Here is a 14,396-nt window from a genome sequence, read left to right on the forward strand (position 1 = left end):
AGCATGGATGAAGGCAGGTGAGCATGAAGCTTCTCTAGCTTCAGGTTAGGAGTGATGTCCTCATGTAGGCAGCTTTGGATGACTACCTATGTAAAGCCACCGTGCACTTATCATTGCTGACCCCTCACCCCACCTGGATTTTTATTTTCTTCAGTGTTCTTCGTCTTCCACTTTCTGCCTAGAATTTTCTCCCTTTCCCACTTTATAGATCTTTTCCCTAATGTCTTGGGGTGTGGAGGAGGGAGAAATTCTGGGGACAGGGTGCGTCAAGAAAATACTTATGGGTTAATGTGAGAAAAGCTAAACTAACTGATATTTAGTGGTAAATTGGCAGGATGGATTTGTAGAAGATAAGATGCTTCTTAGCTGCTTGGCAAAGTTGTCCTTCCCTTTGCATTTACATATCATCGCATTTGATATGGAAATAGTCCAGTGAAGTTCTAACCCTAGTTGGACCTTGGTATTTTAAGTAGGCCAGATGCATAGAAATATATTTCTAGTTGCCCCTTGGACTTAACTGACCTGTTTCTGTGAATGAATTTAATGATAAAGGCTGATTATTTTCCAAGTGTTTTAATTTCTGCATTCACTTCAGATTGGCTTATATAAAAATTGAGATTACTGAGTTACTTATAAAAAATGCATCAGACTCATAATAAAATTGAATATTTATTTGAATTTCTCTTGGTAACAGTATTCAACATCTTAGCAAAACAAACCAAGTTGTGAAGTCTTTAAAAAAAATCTATCCATTACAAAAAAGTTAAAATAAGCTCTTTTCTGTATTTCATGGCAAAAAATGGGACATTGTCCATTTTTTAAAAAGTGCCATACACAGAGTAATGTTTTAAGAAATATGTATTGTGATTCACATGATATGTTTTGTAGAATGTATACACAATATCTGAATGCCAATCTGAATGGAAGAGAAAAACGTGCGATAAAACACCACACAACAAACTGAATGCTCTTAAAATATGGTTTGAAGGGGGAGCTTCCTAGTGAATTAATTTAAAAGATCACCCATGGGATTAAAAACAAAATAAAATAAAACAATAACAGGTAGAATTGAATACAGAAGACATTCCATGACATGAAGACCTTCTATGACACTCTCATTTAGCACCCCCTCAAATTGGGTTGGTTCCACAGTAAAATTAACTTAGTAAAGTGCATCTTTTAAAGACCTGTCTAGTGAAATAGCATTTTCAAGTATAAAACACTTAACACAAGACATGCAATAACAAAAGTTAAATCATTATAGTATAAATTTTTAAAAATTACTTTTAAAACTTTTGATTCACTAAAGAATAAAGATGTTAATGACAGTAGTGTTCACATTACTCTCCAACAGTATGAATTGTGTGCTTTTTGTTACTTGGCAAATCGTTTTTTTTGGAGTCGAAAAAAATTAATTCAGTCTAAGCAATACTTCTTCTGTCATTAGTAATCCATTTCCTCTGGCAGTGCCACCATAGTTAGATTTTTGGAAGTTTTGGTGCACTAACAACAGGATTTGCCTCCTGTAAATATCTCCTTCCTGCACTCTTGTAATCATAAGTGCAGCCGTGTGTTTCTGCGTATCGATGAGTTGCACAGAAATTGTTTCCACATCTAAAGCACAAAGAAAGTGTGTGTGAATAGTCACATTTCTATGACAGGCACATGAAAGCAGGGAAAGAGCTCCAAATGGAACCTTTGGTTTTCTGGAGCCATTTTGGAGTTGCCATTTTCTTCCCACTTAGGAAAACTAACCACAAAAAAAAATCCTCAACCTCCCCCCCCCCAACTATGTTAGCTCAGGAATATGACATTTTATAATAAAATATTTTTCAGGTGATAGAATGGGGGTCTAGTCTTCTAAAGAATATTAAAACCACACCATTCTAAAACAATATTCAAAATTTCCCTTGTAGTCTATAAACTTAGAAGGGTTAGTATCTTGGGAATTTGGTTGTGAGTAAAAAAGCAAATAATTTAAAATCTACACTGACATGTGAAATTAAAAAAATATATATATATATGTGTGTGTGTGTGTGTGTGTGTGTGTGTGTGAAGCCTTTTCAAACATGGCTTAGTATAAATGAAAAGACTGCTAAAAGTAATGCTGAACCCAGGAAACAGGTCTTAAAAAACATCTCTCCACATTGGCAGGGAGAAGAGGGAACCTCTGAACTCAGTACTTGTATACCCTGTCAGGGGCAGCTACTGTATGGGATGCTTTTGCTTTATTGGTTCATTGTTATAAGGGAAGGTTCAGTCTGGAGAAAGGGTGGGAGGGAAGAAGGCATCATCAATACAACTTTTAAAAAAAAGATATATACACATATATATATATACACATTTATACATATATGTATATAGATCTGAAATCCTGTTAAGCAGCCTCAGTTACATAGCCTGAGTGAACCCAAGGAAGGCAGTTCTCATTGGACTAATTAGTACTTACTTGGATTAAAAAATAATAATCATCATGAAAAGAAAAAAATCAAAATTTAATACAAATGCAGAATTAGAATGCACTTATTTCTCCACTATTAAGCCTTCATCTCTGATTTCTTCAATAGGAAGGTTCTTTTTCAAAAAAGAAAATAGTCATACTATGTTTTGAAAATATAAAAATTTACATTGGAAAGTAGAATTTGAAAATTAAAAAAAAATTTATGAATATGCAAATATGCTCCCAAAGTTCACAAATGCAATTTTCCTTATTTTCACAAACGGTATTTCTCCTCTAATAACAGCATTTCTTCCTATACTGAGGTTTGGGCTAAAAATTAATCATCTACATTCTTCTGTTAATGCATCTAAGAATTTCCAGGACCCCAGTTGCTGTTCAAGGACTTATATAATCTCTCTTGACTATTATTTCAGGCCAGTGATGAAGGGAGAACACTGATTAAGGTCAATTAATTTAACACAATGGAAATGTAAATAATTAAACTTGAGCTTTTGGGGTTTGGGGTTTGAGGGGTAGGAGTGGGCCAGCAGAATCCTCAAGCTGGATCACTCTATACAAAGTATTTCAATTTTTCCAACTAGGCAACCTGCCTGCATTCATAGCTGGTGGCTAGTCCCGTTTTCTTGCCACAAAGAAAGCAATGCTTGGATGTTTTCTTTTTGGTCTGAACAGGGGCTTTCACAGGGGGAAGATGATGAGTAGTTTCACCTGTTTTGAGATAAGATATGTAGATTATATTAAGATCCCATTCAGCACATCTTTCCTGAAAAATGACCTAACAGTTTCAAAGTTATGGAAATCCTTGTACAACGTGAAAATCATATTGATTTATATTTAATTTAGCCTAAAATGATTTGAATGAACTTACACATGATTTTAGTATAGAACTTACTCTGTATTTTCAGAAAGATTCCATTAACTAAGAACTACATTTCTTTCATGAACTAACAACCTTTGATAATTCATTTCCAATGCTTTTCAGTTGATTAAAAACATCCAAAACAATGTTGCCTGAGGAAGAACAATTCCCATTTATTCAGCATCTATGTGAGAAGCACTGTGCTAACCCTGGAAATACAAAGATGAAAAAATACCTGCCTTTAAGGAGCAGACAGCTTACTGGGGAGATAGGACAGGTACATAATACAGCAGATGTATGACACCAGATAGGGTGTGATGGGGCAGCCCTGAGTGTTGATAGCCTGTGATAAAATCTGAAGAGAAGGAAACTTTTCCAGGAGGGAGCCATGGATATATACATACACACATGTGTATGTGTATATGTATGTGTGTGTACACATGTGTGTTTTGTGTGACTATGTCTAAAAGTTGCATCAGAGAGACCTTTACTGAGGAGATGGCCCTTTAAGGGAACCTTAAAGAGTAAGGCCAGTCAAGATTAGGGAAGGAACACTCTAGGCAGGGTAGAAAAATAAACCTGAAATACAGTTGTGGAGGGCCTTAAAAAGTATTAATGCTATTTTAGAAGGTAACTTCTGAAGAAGATAATGACTGAAGGATTTTGAGCAGGTAAGCAGCATGGTCAGACCATGCCTAAGGGGATTTAGAATAAGACTAGGTAGGAAGCTGTTGTAAGAACCTAGGCAAGGGGGAATGAATAAAGGAAAAGCAGTAATCAAGGACTTCCTAGGGGACAGGCAGTATTCGGATTGGGACAGAAGTATAAGAGAGTCCCATGCCCTCCACATGGGGGCAGACAACACAGAGGGAGTGGTGAATCTGAATGAGGGTAGAGGCCATATGAACGGAGAGGGAGGAATATATGGAAGAGATGTGATTGGACTTAGTACCTGCTGAGTTATGGGGGTATGGGAGAAGAAAAAGTTGATAATGGAACCTCACTGACAGGGACAGAGAAAGAGTTTAACACATTTAGATGTGTTAAGTTTGAGGGGCTAAAAGGTCTTATAGTTAGAGATGGCCAGCAAGCATTTGGAAAAAAGTGGGGCTGGGGTAGATTTGGGCTGGATGTGTGGATATAGGAGTCACTGATTAAGAAACTGAGCCCAGAGGAGCGTATGAGAATCCTAAAGGAGAAGGTATAGAAAAAGGGTCTTGGTGCAGCTAGGTGGCGCAGTGAATAGAGCACTGGCCCTGGAGTCAGGAGGACCTGAGTTCAAATCCAGTCTCACACACTTAACCTTAAAACTAGCCGTGTGACATTGGGCAAGTCACTTAACGCCAACTGCCCTCCAAAAAGAAAAAAAAGAAAAAGAAAAAGAGGGGCTAAGACAGTCTTTGGGGCCATTGACAATTTAGATGGCTAGAGGAAATGAAAACAGTGAATGAGATAGAGAAGGAATGGTTAAGACCTGTGTGAGGAAAGCCATGAGAGCAGCATTACAGGAGCCAAGGAAGGAGAAAGCATCCAGGAAGAGGAAATCATCAATATTGGTAAACAAAGGAGGGTGAGGCCTGAGAAAAAGACCAGTGGATTGAAATCATTTTATATTTCAATGCAGACTGAAGGATAACTGCATATGCTAAAACATCCTGTAACAAAGCAAAAAAAAAAAAAAAACTATGCCTTAAAAAAACTGAAACTGACTACTGGTCATTTCCATGCTTTCTCCCACTAATGTTTTATCAACATGCATCTTTAGGTGCCCTTGGATTTGATGGTAAAGCCTAACAAAGGGGCTCTCCTTGGGACAACCAAAGACTTCTTTACAGAATTGTCTTCCTATCTTCACTGCCTAACTTAATCTGGGTGAAGTTGGTAAATCTAGTCTCAATCTGCTTTGACTTCAGGTGCGCATTTGAAAGATGAAGATGGCGGTTTTGATTTTCTCATAGGATTACTTTGAAGACTGAGAGTATATAGCAAAGAATGCCATGAAATGATAAAGAATCATCATGCAAGTACAAAGGAGTCACCATCATTCTAGCTCAGCATTTTATGAACTATATATATGCTTAGAATGCCAAATTAACATCTGTCCAGAAAGGAAGACTTAGTCATCAGAAGCAGTTGAAGAGGATTCATTTCAGCATCATGTATTCTCTCCCCAGTCTTTGGAGTTGCATCTCATTTAGTGTTTCCCAAAACTTTTTATTCCACAAAATAAAAAGAAGTGATTTTGCCAGCACATAAGAGTAAGGATGAGATGGTAGTACTTCCTTGCCTAGTTAGCCATCCATCTACCCACCATTCATTCATCCACTTAACAAATACTGACTGAGTGCCTACTCTGTGGGTTAACACTTCTCCAGCACATTTACTTCCATTTCTACCCTTCCACATTCCTGGTCAAGGTGAAAATTAATAAATCCAGGTGATTATAACACACCCTGAACCTCTTTGGGCAAGTGACTCTGTCCCAAAATACCAAAGCATTCCAATGCATTAGGGCTGGGAAAATGCAGCCAAACAAGTTCACCTTGAACACATATTAGAGATCAGAGCTATGCTGGACATCCTAGGTGATAAAAGTACTAGTATTAGTACAAGAGATCCTTGCAATCTTAGGTGAGGGAATAAAGGATACATCTTAGGAAAAATAAGAACGCTGCCCCCCCCCCAAAAAAAAACCAGAAGTAGATAAAAAAGGAATATGTATTTTTTAACATATTAATCATATGTGAATGAATCTTTTAAATACAACTGAATCTTACTATTCATTAATGCTGATTTAACAAAACCTATACTTGACAAAACTAGGTTAGTGATTATTTGGAGTTTTAACACGCACTTAACAGCTTTATTTCTTTTCAAATATTCTTTAGCTTGGTCTTCTTTCCAAATGAGTCCAAATTCATGTGGTTTTACCATTCCATCAGCTTTTACAATTCTAAACTTGTGGTTTATCATGACGTTTAGGCAAAGTCCTAAATGACTAGAAATTTATAACATTTAAATCTCCTAATTACAATCACCAATTATCATTGAAGTCAGTGACAAATTAACATTTACCTTTCCTCAATTTTGAATAACTCCCCACCGCAGCTTCCTCCCCAATATTATTTACCCTTGAGGGTTGCTGAAGTTGGCAGGATCTATGTCAAAAGCTTAGGAAGGGCACAAATGGCTTGTTTTTTTCAAAGAGAGAGCACCTGTCACTGAAATTTAACTTACTTGCAGTTTCTTATAAGGCCACAAGATGGAGTTTATTTCCAATTAACACAGAAATATTAGCATGGCCAGGTTTTGTTGAATTAGGGAGATCTTCATGTTGGAAGGGTCTTCAGGAGGTCGTTACATCAAGCCCTTTACTTCAGTCTCAGGAGTTGGAAAGGACATTAGGGATTATTCAGTCTCATCTCCACCCGAGGCACACAAGACTCTTCTACAACACCCCTTTCAGGATGGAGCAAATCTCATGAATCTCCTTTTTAAATAATATTCTATAGTCTAAACATCCTGGTACACAAATGAGATCAAGTATGTTAAGTACAGGAAGGTAATAAAAATGTTAGAATTTTGCTTCCTCAAGGCAAAATGTACAATTTTTATGGAGAAAAAAGCTTTGTTTGGTTGATTCTGAATTCGTTGAAGGTAGAAAAAGATGAAAGAACCAGATAGATACACTTTCATTTGTTCAGTTACGCACTCATCTGTTAGCAGGAGGTGACCTGTGTGATATCCGTGGATGTACTAGAGGCTACCACCAATTAAGACATCTTCAGAAAGAATGGGCATGAGATGGTGAAGCCCCCTTGTAAGAGGTCTTTAACCCAAAGCTAAATGACTATGTGTTCAGTTATGATACAGAAAGAATTCTTTTCTAGGTATAGAAATGAATTTGGAACAGCTTCTGAGTTCCATCCCAATCCTCAGATTCTGTGCTTCTTATAATTCAAGTTAGAGCCTTGACTTACACCTGCTAAGGGCAAAGTTGTAAAGCTGGTTAAGTACCTCAGTTTCACCAGTTTTGGCAAGATATAATTTAGCAGTAAGGTCTTGAAAAAATAATTTGATTAGCCCCTATCTAGACTCTAGTTGTACCTAAATTTGAAATGCTAAGGCATCCTGAAAACACACATGAACTAGGAAATTGCATTTGCTCATGAGGAACCTTTTGTCATCCCAATCAGCCTGGGAGTGGAGATTGGAGACATCTCTGGATCTTTCTGCAAAGGTATACTTCCTGAGAATCCAATCTGAGGTGCTCTAATTGCGGCAGCATATCAATGTAGCACTGTTCCATATCCATCTCTCTCTCTCTCTCTTTTTTTTTAAGCAATCAGGGTTAAGTAACTTGCTCAAGGTTACACAGCCAGTTATTTCTGGGTGTGGTACTGAGTATCTGAGCCCAGATTTGATCCCCAGGTCATCCTGACACTGGAGCCGGTGCTCTTACTCGCTGAGCCACCTGGCTGCCCCATATCCATATCTCTTAAGTGGTTTCGAATTTGCAAAGGATTTCAACAGCTGCTGCCCTTTGTCAGTTATGATCCCACACACCACTATTTTCTTGAAGCTGGCTTTTTTCACCCAGTATAAGCTTAACGCCTCTGTTAAGGTTAGCATGATCTTCCTTTTACGCTCTGCCTTTTCCCAGAGGATGGATCTAATTAGCTCTGCTGTGCTGGGGATAAACATTACTTTTTTCTGCTCTCAGTGCTCACCTTGTCATTAGAGAAATGTCTTACTCTTTCAAAAGCACAGTGGGTCAGTTGTTTCCATGACACAGAAGAAAATTCCTGTACCTCCAAGAGATAAAATACTAAGGTTTGCATGCCTGCTTGTCTCCCTCCAAATCATAGAACTGCTCTCTCATCTTCTTATTCCTAGCTCTCTTCTCTGCTTTACAAGTATCTTGCTATTTAACCATAATCTCGATTTTGAGCAGCAACGTGGGGCTGAGAATAGGGCACTGCAGTTGGAGTCCTGGGTCCACCTAGCATGTGTGTCATGGAGGCAAGTCCTAGAAAGTCTCTACATCTCAGTTTCCTCAGAAGGATCTGACCTAAATGATCTCTAATGTCCCTTTCAGTGGTAAAACTATGATCCCACAAACCAGAATCATTACTATTAGTATGGAAATCCAACCCACTCACCCACCCTTCTTTTGTGATTTCTCTAACACACAGGTCTGGCCATGTCACTCCCATACTCAAACTCCAGTAGCTTTCTATTGCCTCTAGACTCAATGATAAGCTCCTCTGTTTAGTCTGAAAAACCCTTTCCAACCTCAGCATCCAATATTTCTCTTTCTCACAGATGATATTCCATCTCCCATGTCTGGTCCTTTGTATTTGCTGTGCCCCCTGTCTGATATATACTCGCTCTTTCACCTCAACCTTACAAAACCCTTGGTGACTTCAAAACTCTGCTCAAGTTGAAGCTTCTACACCAGGCCATGACCAATCTCAATAAAGGTACAATACAGTGTGCCATGTATTGATGTTGTAAAGACTTTTTGAAGTACATACAGGTTGTCTCCCTTGACAGAGTGTAAATTCTCTAAGCATAGGGTTCATTTCATTGTTATCTTTCTACCCCCCATGACTACCAGGTCCTGATAAACAGTAGGTGCCTATTAACTGTTCATTGACTTGTTTTTTTGGGCTTTTCTTCCTCTGTCTTTTTGATCTCTTGTCACTTCTCAGTTCTGTGAAAAGCCTGGCTTCCCAGAGCTACTGACAATCAGAGTATGTTGGGTGGAAGCTTTAGGCTGAAAGATCTTCTCAGCTGGATTCACAGAGTTGGCTCGACTGTTTCTTTGCAGCAAAAGATGTCTGGGGGTGTTTTCCCTTCAGCTGCTTCCAGGGTCTGAGCCCTTCTAGAAATCTGAGGGTTTAAGGAGGCTGCTTATCGAGAGTCAAGGCTTGAATATAATCTAGTGGACTAAAATGGAAAGGGAAAACTGGGGCAAATTCTTTGTAAAAGATGAATATTCAATTCATTATCTTTCTTTTTCAGTCTGTATTTCTAGATCTATACTCATGGATTTTTCTGAAATCAACCAGTAGGACAACTAATAAGACAATAAAGATTCTCTGAAATTATCATGTAATTTTATGGGAAAATCTAATTTAATTCACAGAAATCAAGTTCACATTTCAGAGCACCTTCTATATTTTGGTATATATACACATGCATATTCATGTAAAGTATTTTCGGCTAGATATATCATTTCATTGGTTTCGAGAAGTCCCAGTGTGGAAACTCCCCCTACTCTACAGATCAGCACCTTCTCTGCAGATGATAGCCCAAGAGCTGCCTGTGGGCCCTAAGGGGTGGACTGTCTTGTGTTAGGTCTCTGAACCCAAATGTGTCTGAGGAAGGACCTGAACTGAATCTAGGTCTTCTTGGCTTGAGAACCACTCCCCCTATTACTCTTTGATACATATACACATATGACAGGTGATGTAGAAAATGGCGTACACTTATGTAAGGAAAGGAAAAGGCAAGTATTCGTAACAACTTACATATGAATCCTTGATAGCTATGGATTTTTAGGATTTAGAATCGATTTATATTTTTCCAGATGGATATTTCCATTTTGGGGATAAATGTATGATCACTGTTTTTCTTTTGACTCCTTGCTCTCTTAGCACAGCACCTGGCACAGAGAGGGAAGGAGAGAAGGAAGGAGGGAGGGAGGTGGGGAAGGACAGATGCAAGGAGGGAGGGATGGGAGGAAGAAGGAAAGGAAGCATTTATTAAGTGTCCACCATGTGCCAGGCCCTGTGCTAAGCACTTTACAAATGATCCTCATGACACTGCTAGGAGGTGGCTGCTATTCTCATCCCTATTTTATAGCTGTGGAAACTGAGGCAGAGAGTTTAAGTGACTTGCCTAGGATCACACAACTATAAGTATCGGAGGCTGGTTTTGAACTCAGGTCTTCCTGACTCGAGATTAAGAGAGTAGTACCAAACTCCAAGAGAAATGGGGGTGGGTGGAGAGGAGAATAAACAAGACATGAGGATCTCTATGGGTCACAGACAGCCTTAAAAAACCTCATGCTAATAATATCGTCTGTGTTCTATGATGTTTTTATTTATATTGTTAAGTATCTCCCAATTACATGTTTACCTGGTCCAGGTACATGTGGCCCCATCTAGGTTTGACATGCCTGGTTTAGGAGGTTCTCTTTTCACCACAAAAAACGTGTTAAGAATGGAAAGAATTCTAACTAAGTTCCATCTCTGGCTCTGTCATTAGCTAGCTACACAGCCTGGGGTTAGATACTTATTCTCCAGCCCTATTTCCTTATTTGCAAAATGACAGGGTCAGACTAGATAGCTAAGGTTTCAGCTCTGATATTCTAGGATTTTATGAGTTATATTCTAAGTTATAAGGCACAGACTAAGGAGAAGCAAGAATATTTCTCAATTAAAATTAACTAATAAAGAGTAAATCAAAACTCAACTTTAAGAAACAGTCAGTGCAGTTTTAAGCTAAAATAACTTCAGAAGTATAACTATTACAAACTTACAAAAACTACTTAAAAGATTTAAAAATATTGATGTCTTATTAAAATTCAACTATCTTGTGTTTTACAGATTGCCCTAGTCAATTTTCAAATTTTGTACAAACTTTCAGCGTCTGCTGCTCCTCAGTGACTGAAACGTTTACATTTGCAATTCAGCTTTAAAAAGATCATCCAAAGAGAAAGATGTTTTGATGGGTATGTGACAGTTTGGATGTGACCCCTACAAGAACAAGTCTAATGGAGATAGATCAGGGGACCAAGCTCAAGGACCTTCTACTGATCCACCAGTCAGAGAAAGTGTTATCCAGAAACCACGGCTGTGCAAATGCATGACAGGATGCTCTATCCATCTTGTTAAAAAATCCACAAATCTAAAATAAGTGTAGAAGAACTGTAAATAATTGGGCTTTCTAATGACTTTTGGTTTGTGTGTAGCATTTAAACTCCTGTAGATATTAAAGCTTAAAACTATACTTAAGACTTTTAGCACAACCAGTATTTGGTAACAATACACAAGCCACAAAATTCTTCTGGATCATGGGCTATCAGACCTGGAAGTGACTTTACAGAGGGTCTAGTTTCCTTATCTTAAAAATATAGAAAAGAAGGTGAAGTGACTACCGGGACCTGGTAGTCATGGCAGGTTGAAAGATAACCAGAGCTGGTAAATGACAAAGCCAGGAATTCCAGGTAGGTTTGGACACCCCAATATGGTGCTGTTTTCAATAGACCAGATTCAAAGAACCCTACACTTCAAAGAACAGATGTCAAGAGGAGAAGCATCATTAATAGAGGGTCTGAGCTTTAAGGCTGAAATGAGAGATAAAAAAAGAAAAAATGCAGTAAGGGACTGGTTTCAAACTGAGACACAAGAATGGAGGTTGGCAAAGGGAAGAGTAGATGAATGTGGAAGCACAGTTCTATCTTTGTTCGAAGTGAAGCTTGAGATTTGGTAAAATTATAAGACTAGACTTATGACTTGTGAGATTATAGGGAAAGCCAGATGTGGAAGCTCTTTCAAATGAGATGAGCCCCTGCCCTACAAATCAGTCTTAGATCTGCTGGGGAGCAATGGAAAAGAGAAAGGTCAAGTGACTTGGCTTGGGGCACACACCCTATATTTCAGATAGGACTTGGCCCAGGTCTTCTTAACTCTGAGGCCTGCTCATTATTTCCCATGCTGCCTCTCTACAGAAATGTAAAGAGCTATATAAAAATGGAAAACAAAGAAACAAAGTTTAGTTTCTAGTGGATAAATTTAGGAATGGCAGGTTATTAAGCAGATTAACAAAAATTACCATTGACCTTACCCAAAAGATAAGAAATATCCAGAAATATCATTTGTCATGGGAAAAACATAGCCCATAAAAGACTTGAGAAATATAAGAGGTTCTAACATTAAATATGAATGGCCTAAAGTTCCTCTAAAAAGTTATAAACTGAATTAAAAACCCAATCCAACAACATGCTGCTTAGAAGAAGAGGCAAAACCACACATTGAGACCAAAATGAAAAGGGTGGAGTCAAGATCTGCCAGGCAAATGCAAGTACCAGAAAGAACCTCAATGAGTGTCTGATGAGGTAAAACCAAAAAAGCATTAAGAATAAAAAAGGGAAAAGATATCATAAAGTACCAACTCTTCCTTCCCTCACTCTAACCTCCACTAGCACTGGAATCAGATGTGTTTACCAGAGAATTTTTTCCTAACAACAATAGTCTTTGTTACATAGATGGCTTTTAATACAGAAAAATATGACATATGGTACAAATTCATTATATGAGGTAATAGTTCAATTTAAAAACTCAATAAAGACAATACCAAAAACATTACTAATTTTGCTCATAAATAGAAATGGAAAAATAGTTAAATGTAATTTTTTCTTACAGAATATAGTAAATACATTAAAGGTATTACTCATCACAAGCAAGGATGGTTTTTTCCCCCAGGAATATGAGATGGCATTGTGTAAGAGAATATGATTAATATAATGTAGGAAAAAAAGAAAGAAAACAAATCATTTGCTATTATAAGCTGCAGATAAAGTATTTAATAAAGTTGAAAATCCATCAATGATTAAAAATCCCTAAACAGTAAGAAGGTCATCTTCTAACATGACAAAAATATTTACTTGAAACCCAGAACAGACATTATTCCCAATGGGGAAACCTTATCATTTCCCTTAAAAACAGAATGAAGCAAGGATAGCCTGTTGACATTTCTGTTCAACACAGTATTGGAAATCTTATCAATTGAAATAATGTATGAAAAATAAAATAAGGGACTGCATAATTAGGGACTTAGGAAATCAACAAAAATTTTATTAAAAGTAATACATGAAGCAAATTCAATTCGCTTCGAGCCAATTTGATTCCAGGTTTTAAGATAAAAAAGCACACAAAATCCAATCACATCCTTGTATACCATCAAAAATGATGGAAAAACAAAATGAAAAATAAATCCATTTTACAATAATAACCAATAAAACATGTTTCAGAGCAGTAGAAGATTTCTCTGTTATTCAGTACAAAGTCAACTTAATAAAACATGCCATGAAGGAGGGCCAGTCTACTAAATAATTCTGAAGCAAAGGAAAATTTAATGTCGTTCAATCAACATGTATTAAGTATCTGATACATCTATGATTAAGGCACTATGATAAATGCTGGGCATAAGAAAACAAAGTTATAAGAGTCCTAGTTCTCCCTGAGTTTAACACAGTAAGGGAGCAATTTCTAACTATGGCTTCCAAATGATGAAACTGGGCCCCAAAATATTGGTAGTAGGCCTATGCCCCAAAGAAATCAAAGAAAGAAAAAAAGGACCTACATATACAAAAATATTTATAGCAGTTATTTTCATAATAGCCAACTGGAAACTAAGGGAGTGTTGTCCTATTGGAAATTGGCTAAACATATTATAGTATATGATTGTAATGAGATAAGAAATCAGGAAATGAGACAAGCTTTCTGAAGAAAACTGGAAAAAAATTAATATAGTCATTTGTAGTGAGCAGAATGAGGAAAAAAATTACAACACTATAGAGAAAAACAACTTTGAAAGACTTTAGATCTTTGAGCAATACAATGATAAATTATGAATTCAGAAGACTAAAAATGAACCATGACACTCACCTGCTGCCAGAGGGATAAATTAGAATGCAAGAGACGATGCATTTTCAAGCATGACCAATGTGGGAATTAGTGAATGTATATGGTGAGTGTTTGATTTGAATACGCATACATATGTGTGTGTTTTCTCAACTAGAGGGGCAGTGCAATGGAAAGTACGCAACATAAATACATTTAAAAATAAATGAATAAATTTATTTTAAAAAAGAAATCTCTGTTCAATCAATACACTTTTAACACCAATGTTGCATACTTGGTACACAGGCACTGTGCTAAGTGCTGGGGATACAAATAAAAAGCCAAAATGGTCACTATGCTCACAGAAAGCAGAATATATGACATTCATACAGGAGAAGGTAAGAGATGGCATGAGGAACTTGAGGCAGCGGGGGGGGGGGGG

At 37.4% G+C, this 14,396-nt stretch overlaps 2 protein-coding genes across 14 annotated transcripts in view; one reads left to right on the forward strand and one right to left on the reverse strand.

Moving 5' to 3' along the window:
* LOC138148586 (uncharacterized) overlaps window positions 1–11,339 on the forward strand; it is a 31,038-nt gene extending 19,699 nt beyond the window's left edge. For 4 of the 5 annotated variants that reach the window (XR_011165094.1, XM_069071326.1, XM_069071330.1 and 1 more), the window contains one exon: window positions 10,937–11,339. Coding sequence is in view for 3 of the 5 variants with exons in the window: in XM_069071330.1 (XP_068927431.1) it covers window positions 10,937–10,996 (60 nt within the window). In the remaining 2 variants the exon portion in view is untranslated. Of the gene's footprint in view, window positions 1–5,233; window positions 6,380–10,936 lie in introns of those variants that run through there. The other variant, XM_069071333.1, reaches the window with a different exon arrangement.
* The window catches only part of ZFAND4 (zinc finger AN1-type containing 4), a 61,470-nt gene that overhangs the window by 1,627 nt on the left and 45,447 nt on the right, over window positions 1–14,396 (reverse strand). For 7 of the 9 annotated variants that reach the window (XM_069071321.1, XM_069071322.1, XM_069071317.1 and 4 more), the window contains 2 exons: window positions 3,052–3,169; window positions 1–1,614 (listed from right to left, as the gene is read on the reverse strand). The exon at window positions 1–1,614 is cut by the window's left edge. In XM_069071321.1, the coding sequence (XP_068927422.1) occupies window positions 1,479–1,614; window positions 3,052–3,169 (254 nt within the window). In that variant the 3' untranslated portion in view covers window positions 1–1,478. Of the gene's footprint in view, window positions 1,615–3,051; window positions 3,170–14,396 lie in introns of those variants that run through there. The other 2 variants (XR_011165092.1, XM_069071318.1) reach the window with 2 other exon arrangements.

This window comes from Petaurus breviceps, unplaced genomic scaffold, assembly GCF_028583685.1.
Source record: "Petaurus breviceps papuanus isolate PSGF00001 unplaced genomic scaffold, PetGlider_PUasm1.0 90825, whole genome shotgun sequence".
Taxonomy (NCBI): domain Eukaryota; kingdom Metazoa; phylum Chordata; class Mammalia; order Diprotodontia; family Petauridae; genus Petaurus; species Petaurus breviceps.